This window comes from Geotrypetes seraphini, chromosome 6 (genome assembly GCF_902459505.1).
Source record: "Geotrypetes seraphini chromosome 6, aGeoSer1.1, whole genome shotgun sequence".
In the NCBI taxonomy this organism is placed as follows: domain Eukaryota; kingdom Metazoa; phylum Chordata; class Amphibia; order Gymnophiona; family Dermophiidae; genus Geotrypetes; species Geotrypetes seraphini.
The window spans coordinates 122,649,031-122,662,392 of NC_047089.1; the positions used below are offsets into that span (position 1 = coordinate 122,649,031).

At 46.3% G+C, this 13,362-nt stretch overlaps 1 protein-coding gene across 6 annotated transcripts in view; it reads right to left on the reverse strand.

Moving 5' to 3' along the window:
• Positions 1–13,362, reverse strand: part of TPP2 (tripeptidyl peptidase 2) — a 1,323,399-nt gene that overhangs the window by 1,294,099 nt on the left and 15,938 nt on the right. For all 6 annotated transcript variants that reach the window (XM_033947626.1, XM_033947627.1, XM_033947625.1 and 3 more), the window contains exon 3: positions 21–149. In XM_033947626.1, the coding sequence (XP_033803517.1) occupies positions 21–149 (129 nt within the window). The remainder of the gene's footprint in view (positions 1–20; positions 150–13,362) is intronic.

A 13,362-nucleotide genomic window follows, 5' to 3' on the forward strand; every position in this document is an offset into this window, starting at 1 on the left:
CATAAAAAATGACAATATACCTTAAGAGTTCTTCCAGAAAGACCAACTAGTATCCCTTCTTTTGGTTCTTCTATAGTAGAAGTGTCTACATCTCCACTGCCTGTTGTATCTATGATGTCAATTATTTTTGGCTTCCTATCAGTTGTGATCTACAGGAGGAAAAAAAAAATCTCTTAACAGGTTGATTAAATGTTTTTACCATAAGGCTGAACTTGTTGCATAAATATACTCAAAAGGACAGAGGGAATTTGCAATACAAGCGACAATAATCCAAAGAAGTATAGTTGGCCAGAAGAAAAGCACTAATTGAGGATCAGACTGTGTTACAGCATATTAACTGCAACAGGGTTCTACAGAACACATACATGTTGAAAATAAAAAATGTTTAAAAATGCTAAAATTATAAAAATCAGTATTTAAAATTCAGAAACTCAAAATATACAAATTCTTCAGAGCTAAAAATTTAAAAACACAGACTTGTGTCTAAAATAAATATAAGCTGGTACTCATCAGGCAATGTGCACTTTAAACACTGAATAATATTAAACACAAAATGGAATTCCATACAGAAAAATTATTTTATTTTAATTTAATGCAGTGTTTATATATCGCTAAATCACCACTCTGGCTTCAAAGCGATTTACAAAACAATATAAAATTTGACTTATACAATGGCTAAAAGTCTAATCAGGTACTTTTAAGTAATTTCCCTCTCTGTCCCAATGGGCTCACAATCTAACTATAGTACCTATGAAGGATGTATACAAGCAAATATTTTCATACATAAAACACAACAAAAGAGAAAAACTCCAAAGAGGCTGAGTTACCGAGCAGACAGGTATTTAACAAACAAGTAAGTTTTTAGGTGTTTACTGAAGATGAGGTTGCTCAGTTCTGTTCAAGGGTGCTGGAAGGTTCTGGTAGCAGCAAACGTGAAGAGAGTGTTGAATATCCATGTATATTTCAATCCTTTGGATGAGGGGGCAATCAGTTGAAGGGAGTTGTTAATCCTGGACTTTCAATTCTTGGAGTTGGCATTTAGAGCATGATGAACAATGCATGAAAGCTTAAACAAGATATGCAGACACAGAAAGCTAATGAAGCAAGCAGTAGTATGCTGAGATGTGGTCATTTTTTTTTTAATCCGAAGCTCAACCTGATTGCAGTGTTCTGAATCATTATGTCTTACCTGATAATTTTCTTTCCTTTAGTCACAGCAGATTAATCCAGAGTTTTGAGTTATGACCATATACCAGTAGGTGGAGATAAGAGAGCATTAAACTGAACTATCACACTGGATGGCATGCTCCTTGGTCAGTCAGTATCTACTATAATAAAATGCTAAGCGCGCAAGCGCACTCTTACCGGCGTGTTTCCTGATCCCTGATCTGTAAGTCCGTGGTCGGTAGAGTGCGTATGCGCGCTTAGCTTTCCAGTGGCCGCCAGACAAATTGGAAAGCGCTGGCTTTCCTGCTCACGTAGACCTCCAGGAAAAACTGCACTATAGTTTATTTTTAAGTTAAAGGCTTCCGATGCAGGCAGCGATCATGAGAGGAGCCGCCGCGGCACCTTTACATTTAAAAATAACCTTTGCTGGAGAGAGCCATGGAGCTGGCAGGAGGGGGGAAGAGGCGCATGTGGCGTACACCATTACCCGGGCGCCCTGGATTGCCATCTCAGCGGCGGCTTTTTTTTTTGTTTCCGCCTTGACTCCTTCCTGGCGATTGGAGGGCTGTTCCCCGGCATGGATGGAGGAGCGAGCGAGGCTGGGGAGGGAGGGGGAGCGGTGAACAGAGGGTTCAAATCCACCCCTTCTACCATCCGGACGAGTAGCCCCACTGCGTCTCTTCCCAGGGCTCGGAGGACGCCGCTGAAGGTGATTTCTAGCTGGGGAGGGGAAAGGGGAGGGGAAGCAGATGGTCGGGGCCCGGGCTGCTCGGTCCGTGTGGCCATCAGGCGTGGGAAGGGAAAGGAGCTGCCAGTGGGTACCCATCGCCTCCAGACCCAGGGAAACCAGACGAGACTTTACAATAACCTAATTTCTTTTATATATTGTATATCTAGGGGGGTTTTGAATGGGGGTTTTCATAAACACAAAGAGACATACAGAAGGAAAGACAGGGGGCCAGGAAGATAGAAGGGGGCAAGGAAGAGAGACAGACTGAAAAAAAGACAAATAGACAGGGAGCCAGAGAGACAGACAGAAAAAAAGACACATAGCCAGCAGCCAAGGGGAGAGAGGCAAAAAAAAAAAAAAAAAAATCCCCAACATCCAGTGGCCAAGGAGAGAGAGAAAAAGAAATAATGACAGATAGACAGGGGGGCCAAGGAGACAGAAGAGAGAGAGGAAAAAAAAAGACAAATAGAAAGACAGCGGCCAAGGAGAGAGAGACAGACAAAAAGAAACACCTACAGACAGACATCTATTCTAGCACCCGTTAATGTAACAAGCTTAAAAACTAGTTTCTCATAATAAAGCAGAAGGACAATTAATGAAAACAATTATATAAGTAGAGCACCTTCATCTCTAGATATGAATCTGAACACAATCAGAACTCAATGATTCCATTATCATCCAACGGTCCCACCGCTTCCTTTGCGGGTCATTTCCCCTTAATATACTGAAAGAACGGCTTGAAGTTTTTCACCTCCTTGGCTATTTTTTCCTCATAGTCTCTTTTGGCCCCCTTTACCGCTTTATGGCACTTGCGTTGATGCTGTTTGTGCTTTTCCCAGTTTTCGTCTGCTTTTGACCTTTTCCATTCCTTAAACGAAGTCTTCTTGTCTCTGATCACTTCCTTCACTGCTACAGTGAGCCACGCCGGTTCTTTGTGCTAAAGGAATCATAGTGCCCCGAAGGAGCAGAATCTGTACCTAGAAACAGAGCAGACTGGTACCGCAGAAGAGGCCTAGTTTCAAGTTTCTTTATTTTTGATATACCATCTATAAAAATACATGTCTAGACAGTGTACATTATAAAAAATTATAGAAAACAAAATAAGTAAATAAAAACAATAATTTATCAAATATTATTTTAAAAAATATTGGACAAATTAAAATTAGCATTCGGGGGGTCACGTGATGACGTTGAGCTGAGCGGCGGCTCCCTGCTCGTGCTCCGATCCTCTCACGCTCTAATCTTCGCTTTTTTCAGCCATCCTGCTTTGCCTTTATTCCTTCGTGGGTTTCTGGTGGAGCGGAACGCTTCGGCGTGTTAACGGCTGCTTCGGCGGCTCTCTGCAGCAGCTTTCAGGCAAGTTATGCCCATTAAAACCCCACGGCCGACTCGGGCTCAGCGCGTGCACGGGACTTTTAAGATGGCGTCCGGATCTGCAACCCTGCCGAGAGTGCTACTTCAAGACGACGCGGTCAAGGAGTTGACCCGGATCATTTCCGCGGCGACTGATGAAAGACTCACTAAGCTCCAGGCAACTGTGGAGGATGTTCGAGATTGCCTGGAGCGTCATGGTCAGCGTCTCCAGACCGCGGAGTCCCGCATAGCTGCCCAGGAGGATCGTTCTGGGACGCTGGAGACGCAGATACAGGCCCTGCAGGCTCAGTGCGCGACCCTCCACGAGCGGCTTGAAGACCAGGAGAACCGCGGCCGCCGCAACAATATTCATCTGGTGGGCCTGGCGGAAACCATCCAAGACGCTGAGCTGCGAGAGCTGGTGGAGCTGTGGCTGCCTGGAGCGGTGGGCTTTACCCCGGAAGGGTCACGCACCTTGGTGGAGAGGGTGCACCGTCTGGGTCCGCGTCGGGAGGGCGCGGGCAGGCCACGACCTGTTATTGCCAGGTATTTGAACTTTGCTGACAAGGCACAGGTCATGGCTCTGTACAGAAAAAAAGGCGCGCTGGAGCATGCGGGCACTAAGATCCTGCTTTTCAACGACTACTCCACTGAAGTGGCTGCTCGCCGGCGCGCCCTAGCGCCTTATTGCACCGAGCTCCGCAACAGAGGCCTCCGCTTCGTGGTGCAATATCCTGCACGGGTCTGGGTCTTTGAGGCCGGGGGACCGAAGACCTGTGAGGACATGGAGGCGCTACAGGCTAAGTTCTCTGAAGCCTGTACCTCCGGTGCCCTAAGAAGATTTGCTTCAATTTCTCTGAGACTCTCTTCAGATTTTGCCTCCCTAGAGCCCATAGGATTGGACCGGGGGCTGAACAGTTTTGAGCCTTTGCCCTTTGCCTCCAATGTTGTGGGGGCTCTAGGGCTCTGGGGCCAGACTTGGCTTCTTGACTTTTTGTCAGTTTCATGGCTACCCTGATTGCTGTTTTTGGGGGATGCCTATGCTTGGGCCTGGGATCTGGGCTGCCTCCCTGTCTACCGGGATGATGTTCCTGGCCCTTTTTTGGGGGGGAGTTTACGGGTGTAATATCCTGTTATACCTGCTGCCATTTCCGCTTTGACACCTGCACAGGACCTTTCTATCCGGGTCCCTGGACTATGCTGATGTTTTCTTTTTTTTTTGACCTCAGGGATCCTGAACTTTGGGTGTCTGGTGTTTTGACCTCTGCCCCTCGTTTGTTTGTTGTTGTTTTTTTTTGGACAACTGACCTTTCTGTTGCCCTTGGGCATTTATGCTGGGAGGTTTGCTGTTGGGGGTGGGGTGGTGTTTGAGGTTTTCTGGGTCTTTTTGCGTGAGGGGGTTGGGGGGGCTTTCAGTACTATGTTTTTACTGTGGGTGGGGAGGGGACGGATGGGATGCTGGTTGGGTATGGGAGGGAGGGGTGGGAGGATGTGCGGGTGGGGTATTGTGTGTCTGGTGGGCTGTGGTTTGATTGTGTGGGGTGTGCTTGGGTGTGGATGTTTGAGTGGTGTTGATCTGGTGCGGGGAGGGGGGCATGGCTGCGGGGGGGGGTTATCTAGTTTAGTGGAGGGTTAGCAGCTCTATTGCTTGTTCTTGGGGGTCCGGCTGGGAGACCCTCAGGAATTGTGCGATGTTTCGTTGGGACCGGGCATTGGTGCTGGGTACTTCCCATGGCTATGGCTGACTTGGTGTGTCTTACGTTGAACGTGGCTGGCATCAACTCTCCTGTGAAGCGCACCAAGGTTCTGTCGTTCTTGAAGAAGGAAAAAGTCTCTGTGGCTTTTTTACAGGAGACTCACCTCACGGCCTGTGAACATCAGAAGTTGCAGTGTGACTGGGTGGGGGAAGTGGTGGCGTCCTCTTATTCTTCTAGGCAGAGGGGGGTGGCTATTCTCATCCATAAGGCGGTTGTAGCGGTCACCCACAGGGTTATCCGGGATCCTCAGGGCCGCTTTGTTATCTGGGCGGGGACTTTGACTGATAGACCTGTGGTGCTCTGCAATGTTTACGCTCCTAATGTCTATACTCCCTCTTTCTTCTCTACTCTCTTGGCCCACTTGATAGCGTTACCAAATTATGAACATCTGGTAGGCGGGGATTTTAACATCACTAGCGATTGATTGTAAACCCCCGAGACCAGTGGCGGCGGATAATGAGCTTAGGGGAGTGAATTCCTGATGGGAGAGTTGGACCTCCAGGATGTGTGGAGGGTTTACCACCCTGGGGAGGTGGATTTCACCTTTTTTTCAGGGGTTCATCACTGTCACTCCCATCTGGATTATTTTTTACTCCCCTCTCGTTCCATTGGACGGACGGTGCGTACCCACATATTGGATGTTCCTTTTAGTGATCATGCTGCTGTGACATTGTCTCTCAAGTGGGGGAGCGGTTCTCTCGTTGATCGTATTTGGCGTTTTAACCCCTCCCTGTATTTAGACGAGGAATTTCACACCTATCTCATCGAGGAATGGTCTAAGTATAAGCAGATGAATGAAGGGACCGAGGTCTCGGATACTGTGTTTTGGGAAGCAGCGAAGGCTTATCTCCGTGGTTGTATTATAGCCTACTCTATTCGCAAGCGTAAGCTACGGGATGCTGAACTTACGTCGCTGGCAAAACAAATTAGGGAATGCCGGTTATATCATCTGCGGCACAGTTCTGAGGAAGCTCGACAGTCGTATCTCCGTTTGCGTAAACAAATTAACGCCATTCTCTCTGCGCGGGCTTTAACTCATCTTGATGTCTACAAGTTTCAACTATATAGGTGGGGCAATCGCGCGGGGAAGCTCCTGGCCAACCTGGTTCGACCATTCCGCCGTGCAGCGCGCATTTCCCATATCCGGGACTCCTTTAATGTGTCGCATCGGACGGAGGCGGATATCCAGTCCCAATTTGTTCGTTTTTATAGCGACCTGTATAGCGCGGGCGCGTATGATACTGAGGCTCCCGACCTTTTCTTTCGAGACTTGAATCTTCCACTTGTCTCTGAGGCACACCGCGAATTACTCAACGCCCCTATTACATGTCGGGAGATTTCTACGGCTATCGGACGTCTGAAACTCGCTAAGGCTGCAGGACCGGACGGCATGGGGCCTGAGTTTTATAAGATCTTACAACATCATGTGGGCCCTGCCTTATGCGCTATGTTTGGTGATATGCAGGCCTCGGATAGAATTCTCCCTGAGCAGAACCATGCTCACGTTGTGGTGCTTCCTAAACTGGGCAAGGATCCCACACTGGTGGGCTCTTATAGACCCATATCCTTGCTTAACCAAGACATGAAACTTCTTACGGCTATTTTGGCTAAGCGCCTGGCTCAGGTTGTCCCTTTGCTTGTACACCCTAACCAGGGTTTTGTGCCTGGTCGTTTTTCCTCAGCTAACATTCTCAAGGCACTGGTGGCTCTGAGGGAGGGCAGGGGATGCCCTGGGGACAATTTACTGGCTAGTTTAGACGCCGAAAAAGCCTTCGATAAGGTTGTTTGGCCTTACCTTTTCTGGGTCTTGCGGCACTTTGGCATTACCGGCTCATTCCTTGACTGGGTGGTCCGTTTATACATGGCTCCTACCGCTCAGCTCCTTATTAATTGTCAGCGCACGGCTCCTTTTCCTTTGCGGAGAGGGACCCGGCAGGGGTGTCCTTTGTCGCCATTGTTATTTATCCTTTCGCTTGAACCGTTGGCGGCTAAGATCCGAGACGCCCTGGGAATAGAGGGCATACAAGTGGGGGCAGAGCTCTGTAAGATCACCATGTTTGCGGATGATATGCTGCTCTTTGTCGGCAATGCCCGGGTTTCTATCCCTTGCATAACTTCTTTTATTGACTCTTTTGGGGCTTTTTCCGGACTGTGTATTAATTTCAGTAAGTCTGAGGCGCTCCCTGTCTCTTCGCCTTGTGCATCGCGAACTCTGCCCACTTTCCCTTTTAGATGGGCGGTGGGGGAGCTTAAATACCTAGGGATCTTCCTTAGCGCTGACTGGACCGTGGTTTATCGGAACAACATTGTGAATCGCCTCGCTCAGCTTCGGGATGCTTGTCATCGATGGGGGGACCTCCCTTTGTCGCTCTTTGGTCGTATTGCCTTAGTGATAATGGTTCTGTTGCCCAAGATTCTTTATCCTTTACAGATGATTCCTCTGTGGCTGCGGGTGACGTAGGAGAGGGCCTACAGGTCCTTTGTTGGTTCTTTTATCTGGTGGAACCGGAGGGCTCGTGTTGGGTTCTGGAGACTCACGCAGAGCAGAGACCGAGGCGGGTTAGCGCTTCCGAATCTCCAGTTATATAATGTGGTGGCCCTGATGCACTGGGTGCATGAACTTTACACGCTAGGTTATCGATTTGCCCCCCCGGGCCTGTTTGGTTCTTGGGTGGCTCCGCACAGCACGCTGGCTTGTCTTGACGTCCCTCGGTGGCGGCGCCCCAGGATGGGCTGTAATTCTCTTTGGGTGGATCTGCTGCGGCGTGCGCTGCTCTGGTGGCGCCGCCGGATAGGGGGGGGAACGCGGGACCACTGGGCTTTTCAATTTGTTCGGGGTAACCCCGCGTTCCCGCCGAGTGTTGGTGGAGCGCGTGGCCTGGAGGCCAGTTTTGGCACTTGTTTCTGTTTGGGGCACGTTAACTCTTCGGCATTCGCGGATGGGACTTTCCCTCCTCTTGCTGACCTCCGCCATCACTGGTCTCTCCCTGATATGCCTTTCTTTGCTTAATTACAGCTGCGTCACTTTTATGAGGCCTCACAGAGGTGCGCCCCAACTGGCTATCGATTCCTGAAGGTTGACCACATCTTTCTCTCTCTCCCTGCCTCTTTGAATTCTCTCTCCACTTGGTATAGGATGGCCCGGGCAGAGCGACCGGACGCTCGGCTCCTTGGTTTAGCATCTCAATGGACTAAGGAGCTGGGGGAGCCAGTCGGGGTTGAGATGATGGTGGCCTGTTTTTCTAGCATCCCCAGAGGGGCCCGGAGTGTCTCCCTGCAGGAAATACAATTCAAAATACTACACCGCACATATTTCACTAGGGTGCGGGGACGGAGGGCGGGCCTATGGGGATCAGATATATGTGTTAAATGTCAGCGTATGCGTGGCACCCTTGTATACATGTTACTAGAATGTCTGCAGCTGGAGACTTACTGGACTTGTTGGATTTCTTGGCTCGGGTTGTGCAACTGCCTTTTCAGTGGTCCTATTTACTAATTCTACTGGGGTGCGAGGGGGAGGTGCTAGACCAGGGCCTAAATTCAGAACACTGGCGCTTTTTGTACACTGCTCTGTTGGTGGCCAAGCAAGGTGTGCTCCGTCTTTGGATGGATGTCAGTGCGCCTGAGGTGCTAGGATGGAAGCGCTCCTTACTCGAAGTGGCTCGATGGGAGCTTCGCTCTTGCCCGGAGCCGATGTCGGCATCCCGGCGCCTGTATCGATCTCTATGGGATGCTACCATATTGGAGGTTGGCTCTCTGTGATTGGGTGTGTGCCTTGCCCTTATTCACTTTCACTGGACTGGGAGGGGGGGGAGCTGTCTGTTTCCTCGTTTGCTTGGATGGTTTTTGGTGTGTGAGTGAGTGGGTCGGCATGACTGGGGTATGGATGTTGTGGTGTGTGAGATGGATGGATATTGGGGGTCTCTTTTCTTGTGTTTACTTTGGGGGTTATGTTTATCGCAAAATGTTGAATTGCACTGTTTAGCATGAATGCACTCTGTGCTTCTTTTTTATGCAGACTGAGCCGGGGTAGCTTTTGATTTGCCCTTTTCGGGGCCTCGTGGGGTTTGTCTTCCCTTCCTTTGGGGGGGAGCTCCCCTGTTTGATATGCTGTTTTGCTCATTCCTTGCCATGTCTGTATTGTACTGTTTTCATTGGCTGTTCAGTGCTTTTCTGTTTAATAAAAATTATTTCAAACAAAAAAAAAATTAGCATTCATGAAAAGGAAGGAAAGTAAGGGAGGGAGAGGTTGTTTAAAATATATCGAAGTAAAATTAATAAAAAAGGACGGTAAATGAGGAATGGTAAGAACATTAGGAAGGGGTATCACTTCAGAAGAAGTGTTAGCAGTTACAAAGCTACATATGAATTAGGGAGTTAAAAGGTGGAGGCTGATGCTAAGGAGTAAAAACATCTTTAAAGAGCAACTCAACCATTCTTCCATGCAAAGCAGAATTGCATTCTGCACTCCGAACCCGTGTTGTGTTTCATATTCTGAGCTACAACTAAACTCCACATCAGGTCTCAAAACGTGCCCTTCCATCATAGGCAGAGCTGAAATAGAGGACTGCTGATCTGGAAGAAGTTGCAAGGCCTCAACATGAAGATGTTACACCCAACATTAAAGCTACAACTGTGCTCAAGTATCATAGAAAGAGCCAAGATGCCATAAGAATGAAGCTGCTGTTCCCATAGCCATGCTGACTCCTCAAGACAGAACCATGCTCAACACACTAGGCTGAAGCTGCGTTTCACATACCAAGATGAAGCTGTGCTCCCCAGACAACCATGAAGCTGTTCCACAGAAAAAGATGAAGTTGTGCTTCACCTACAGATGAGGCCGCAGATTGTGCACAGATATGAAGGTGTACACCAACAGCCAAAAAAGGCTGAGCACAAGATGAAGCCAAAGTCTACAGTGATAAAGGTGTACACAACATACAGAGGCGACACTGGACTCCACCTAAAGGAAGCCATGCTCTCCTCACAGAGTTGATACCGTAATCTACATTTAGAGGTGAAGTAGTGCTTTACGTAAAAAGGAAGGCAGTGCTAAACATAGTAACATAGTAAATGACAACAGATAAAATCTAAACGGTCTTCCAGTTGGTGAGAGGTCTTATGCTCCTAGCACTCAGGGAACGGGTCCGATCTCTTGAGGCTAGAGTAGCACATGGAGAAGCTGAGGGAGACAGAGGTACATAGAGGAGACCTACAGGGACATTGTAGAAAAAAGTCTCACCTCCAATCTGGCAGCCTCTGTGCTATCTTGGAGGAGGGAGGTCTTATTAAAAGGAGAGCATCACCATGATAAAGTAGGAAGCAATCCTGTAGCCAGGACCTGCCCACCAGGGGATGCAATGTCCTCTCGTATCAAGAATGTGTCTCTAAGGGCTTCTGCTTAGGAAGGAAGGGTTAGAACGGCCATTATAGTGGGAGATTCAATCATTAGGCATGTATAGTAGGAAGGCTGGTGGGTATGAGGATCATATGACCTGCCTGCCTGGTGCGAAGGTGGCGGACCTCACGTGTCACCTAGATAAGATTTTAGACTATGCTGGGGTAGAGTCTGCTATCTTGGTACATGTGAGTACCAATGACATAGTGAAATATGGTATGGAGGTTCTGGAAGCCAAATTTAGGTTCTTAGATAGAAAGTTAAAATCCAGAACCTCCAGGGTAGCATTTTCAGAAGTGCTCTCTGTTCCATGAGAAGGACCCAAGAGACAGGCAGAGCTCCGGAGCCTCAATGCGTGAATGAGGTGATGGTGCAGGGAGGAGGGTTTTAGATTAGTTTGGAACTGGGTGATATACTGGGGAAGGGGGAACTTTGGATATCGAAGGTGCTGTGGGCTGTGCTCGGCCCCGAGAGATTGCCAGGTCTGTGAAACAGTATCAGCAGCAGAACACTGGTGAGCACAGCATATCTCCGATGATAAAACCCGCTCATGTCACTCTCGATTCCATCTGGGATGCTGTTGCGCACTTGGAGAAGATTTTTATTGGTAAAGTTTTGGTAGATAATTCTTTGCAAGATGTAAAATCCAGAATTATCACACAGGAAGTGAAATTTAACGAGTTAGAGAAAAAAAATGGAGGACACCCAGCAAGATCTTAGAGTGCAAGACTAACACACTGACTTTTAGTCAGGAGTTAGTGGAACTGAGAAATAAAGTTGAGAAAATGAGAATTACACTCATAGGTTAAATCTACGTTTTGTTAACTTTCCTCAATCCAAGAATATAGCTCCCATTGAACTGCTTAAGAAATATCTGATGGAAGTTCTGGGGGTTCCTAAGGAAGTGGTGCCTCCATTTTCCAGAGTTTACTTTGTTCCAGCGAAAAAAATGACATCCTCAGGTCTAAGAAGAGTTGTCCTTGGACAGTTTAAATGTCACTCAGTTATTGGAAATATCTTTAGAGGAAGAGAGCATAAGATCTACGCTCCTGGTGACATTTGTTTTTGAGTCTGATAAAGACTGGATGATGAGGCTGTATTTTCGTAATAATGATAAATTGTTTTGGGGAGGAAAAGTGGGGATACTTCCTGATGTTTGTGTAGATACACAAGAGAAAAGAAAGCAGTTTTTGTTGTTGCACCCTCAGGTGTTATCCCTGGGAGCTCATTTCTTCTTACGATTTCCCTGTAAAATGTTTAATTTTGTATGAATTAATTTTGTATGAATAGGTATCTTTTGTTTGATCCCAAACAATTAAAGGCTTTTCTTGGAAAAAAAGCGCAAGATACAGGTCCAGGTTAGGGACCTAAGGAAAGAAATAAGAGACTAGCTAAAAGAGGAAGGATGTTTAAATTAATTTAGTCCTGTTTGAGATGTCGTCAATGGTTTAGTATTATTTCTTAATTTTGTTGTGCCTCTTTTTCCTAACAATTTTCTCCTCCTTTATATAGTGGGCTTATAGGGGATTTAGCTATATGACCATTTTTGATGCATGATTTTCATGATTATAAAAGTTTGTGTTCAAAAATTTTTTTGTATGTAATAGCTATTTTCTGTTTCCTGAGGCATGTAATATGTCATAATTCAATTACAATTGAATAAATAAAGAATTAAAAAAAGAAGAAATGTGTGTATGTAAATGCCAGAAGCCTAAGAAACAAGAAGGGAGAGTTAGAATAGATCCATGAAAAATGCTAAGCAAATTGTAAATAAATATGATAAACATTGTTTGAAATGTGTGTATGTAAATGCCAGAAGCCTAAGAAACAAGAAGGGAGAGTTAGAATATATTGCAAGAAATAAAAAGAAGAAACAAGAAGGGAGAGTTAGAATATATTGCAAATTATCCACGACAAATGCTGAGCAAATTGTAAATAAATATGATGAACATTGTTTGAAATGTATATAAATGACAGAAGCCTAAGAAACAAGAAGGGAGAAATAGAATATATTGCATGAAATAAAAAGATAGATATAATAGGCATCTCTGAGACATGATGGAAGAAAGATAATCAGCTTATATACCGCAGGACCGTGAAGTTCTATGCGATTTATAAAAAATAAGATATACAATTGAATGAGAGAATTAGTTACCCAAGTATTTGGCAAATAGAATTTAGGGGACATCTAAAAACATACCTAAGTAGGTACTGGAAGTCATGATCAATTGATACAAATCCTTACCACATAGAGCCGCTTGATATGACAAAAGACATTGGTGATTTCTTTTAAATCTACAACCTTTTACAGGCAGAAAGACAAAGTTAAAATGCGAGCTTCTCATGTTTATTAGTGGCAAAAGAAAAAAGATCAGTTAAATATTTAGGGGTAAGACCAAACAATACCCTGAAACAAAGACAACTAAACTTAAACTGTCATTCCAGGTTACAAACTATATCACAGTGATAGGGTGAATTGAATTGGAGGAGGCATCGTTATACAGTATGATAATACTCCTGGAGGAATTCTGCACACAAAATTTGCAAGTTTGACATTTAAACAAATATTTTTACCGATTATTAACCAGAATTTAGTACAATTCAGTATTTTCATTAAATTACACTAGAGGAAACAAAGAGCCTTCAATTTTTTCTCATTTAGTGACTTTCTTCTAGCAGAAGGCATCAAAATTGATCAGTGAAAAACTCTCTGCATCTCTGGAGTTGAAGATGGTCCAGGCTACATTGTGAACCAAAAAACCCCCAGACACCTGTTTCCCCCCAAGCCAGCATCTTCTCTCACCCCTGCTCCTCCCTCCCCTCCCCCCCACAGCCAGCGTCTCTCTCACCCATCTCTCCCAGCCAGTCTCTCTCCCAGCCAGCGTCTCTCTCACCCCCGTCTCTCCCAGCCAGCGTCTCTCTCACCCCTGTCTCTCCCAGCCAGCGTCTCCTACCCT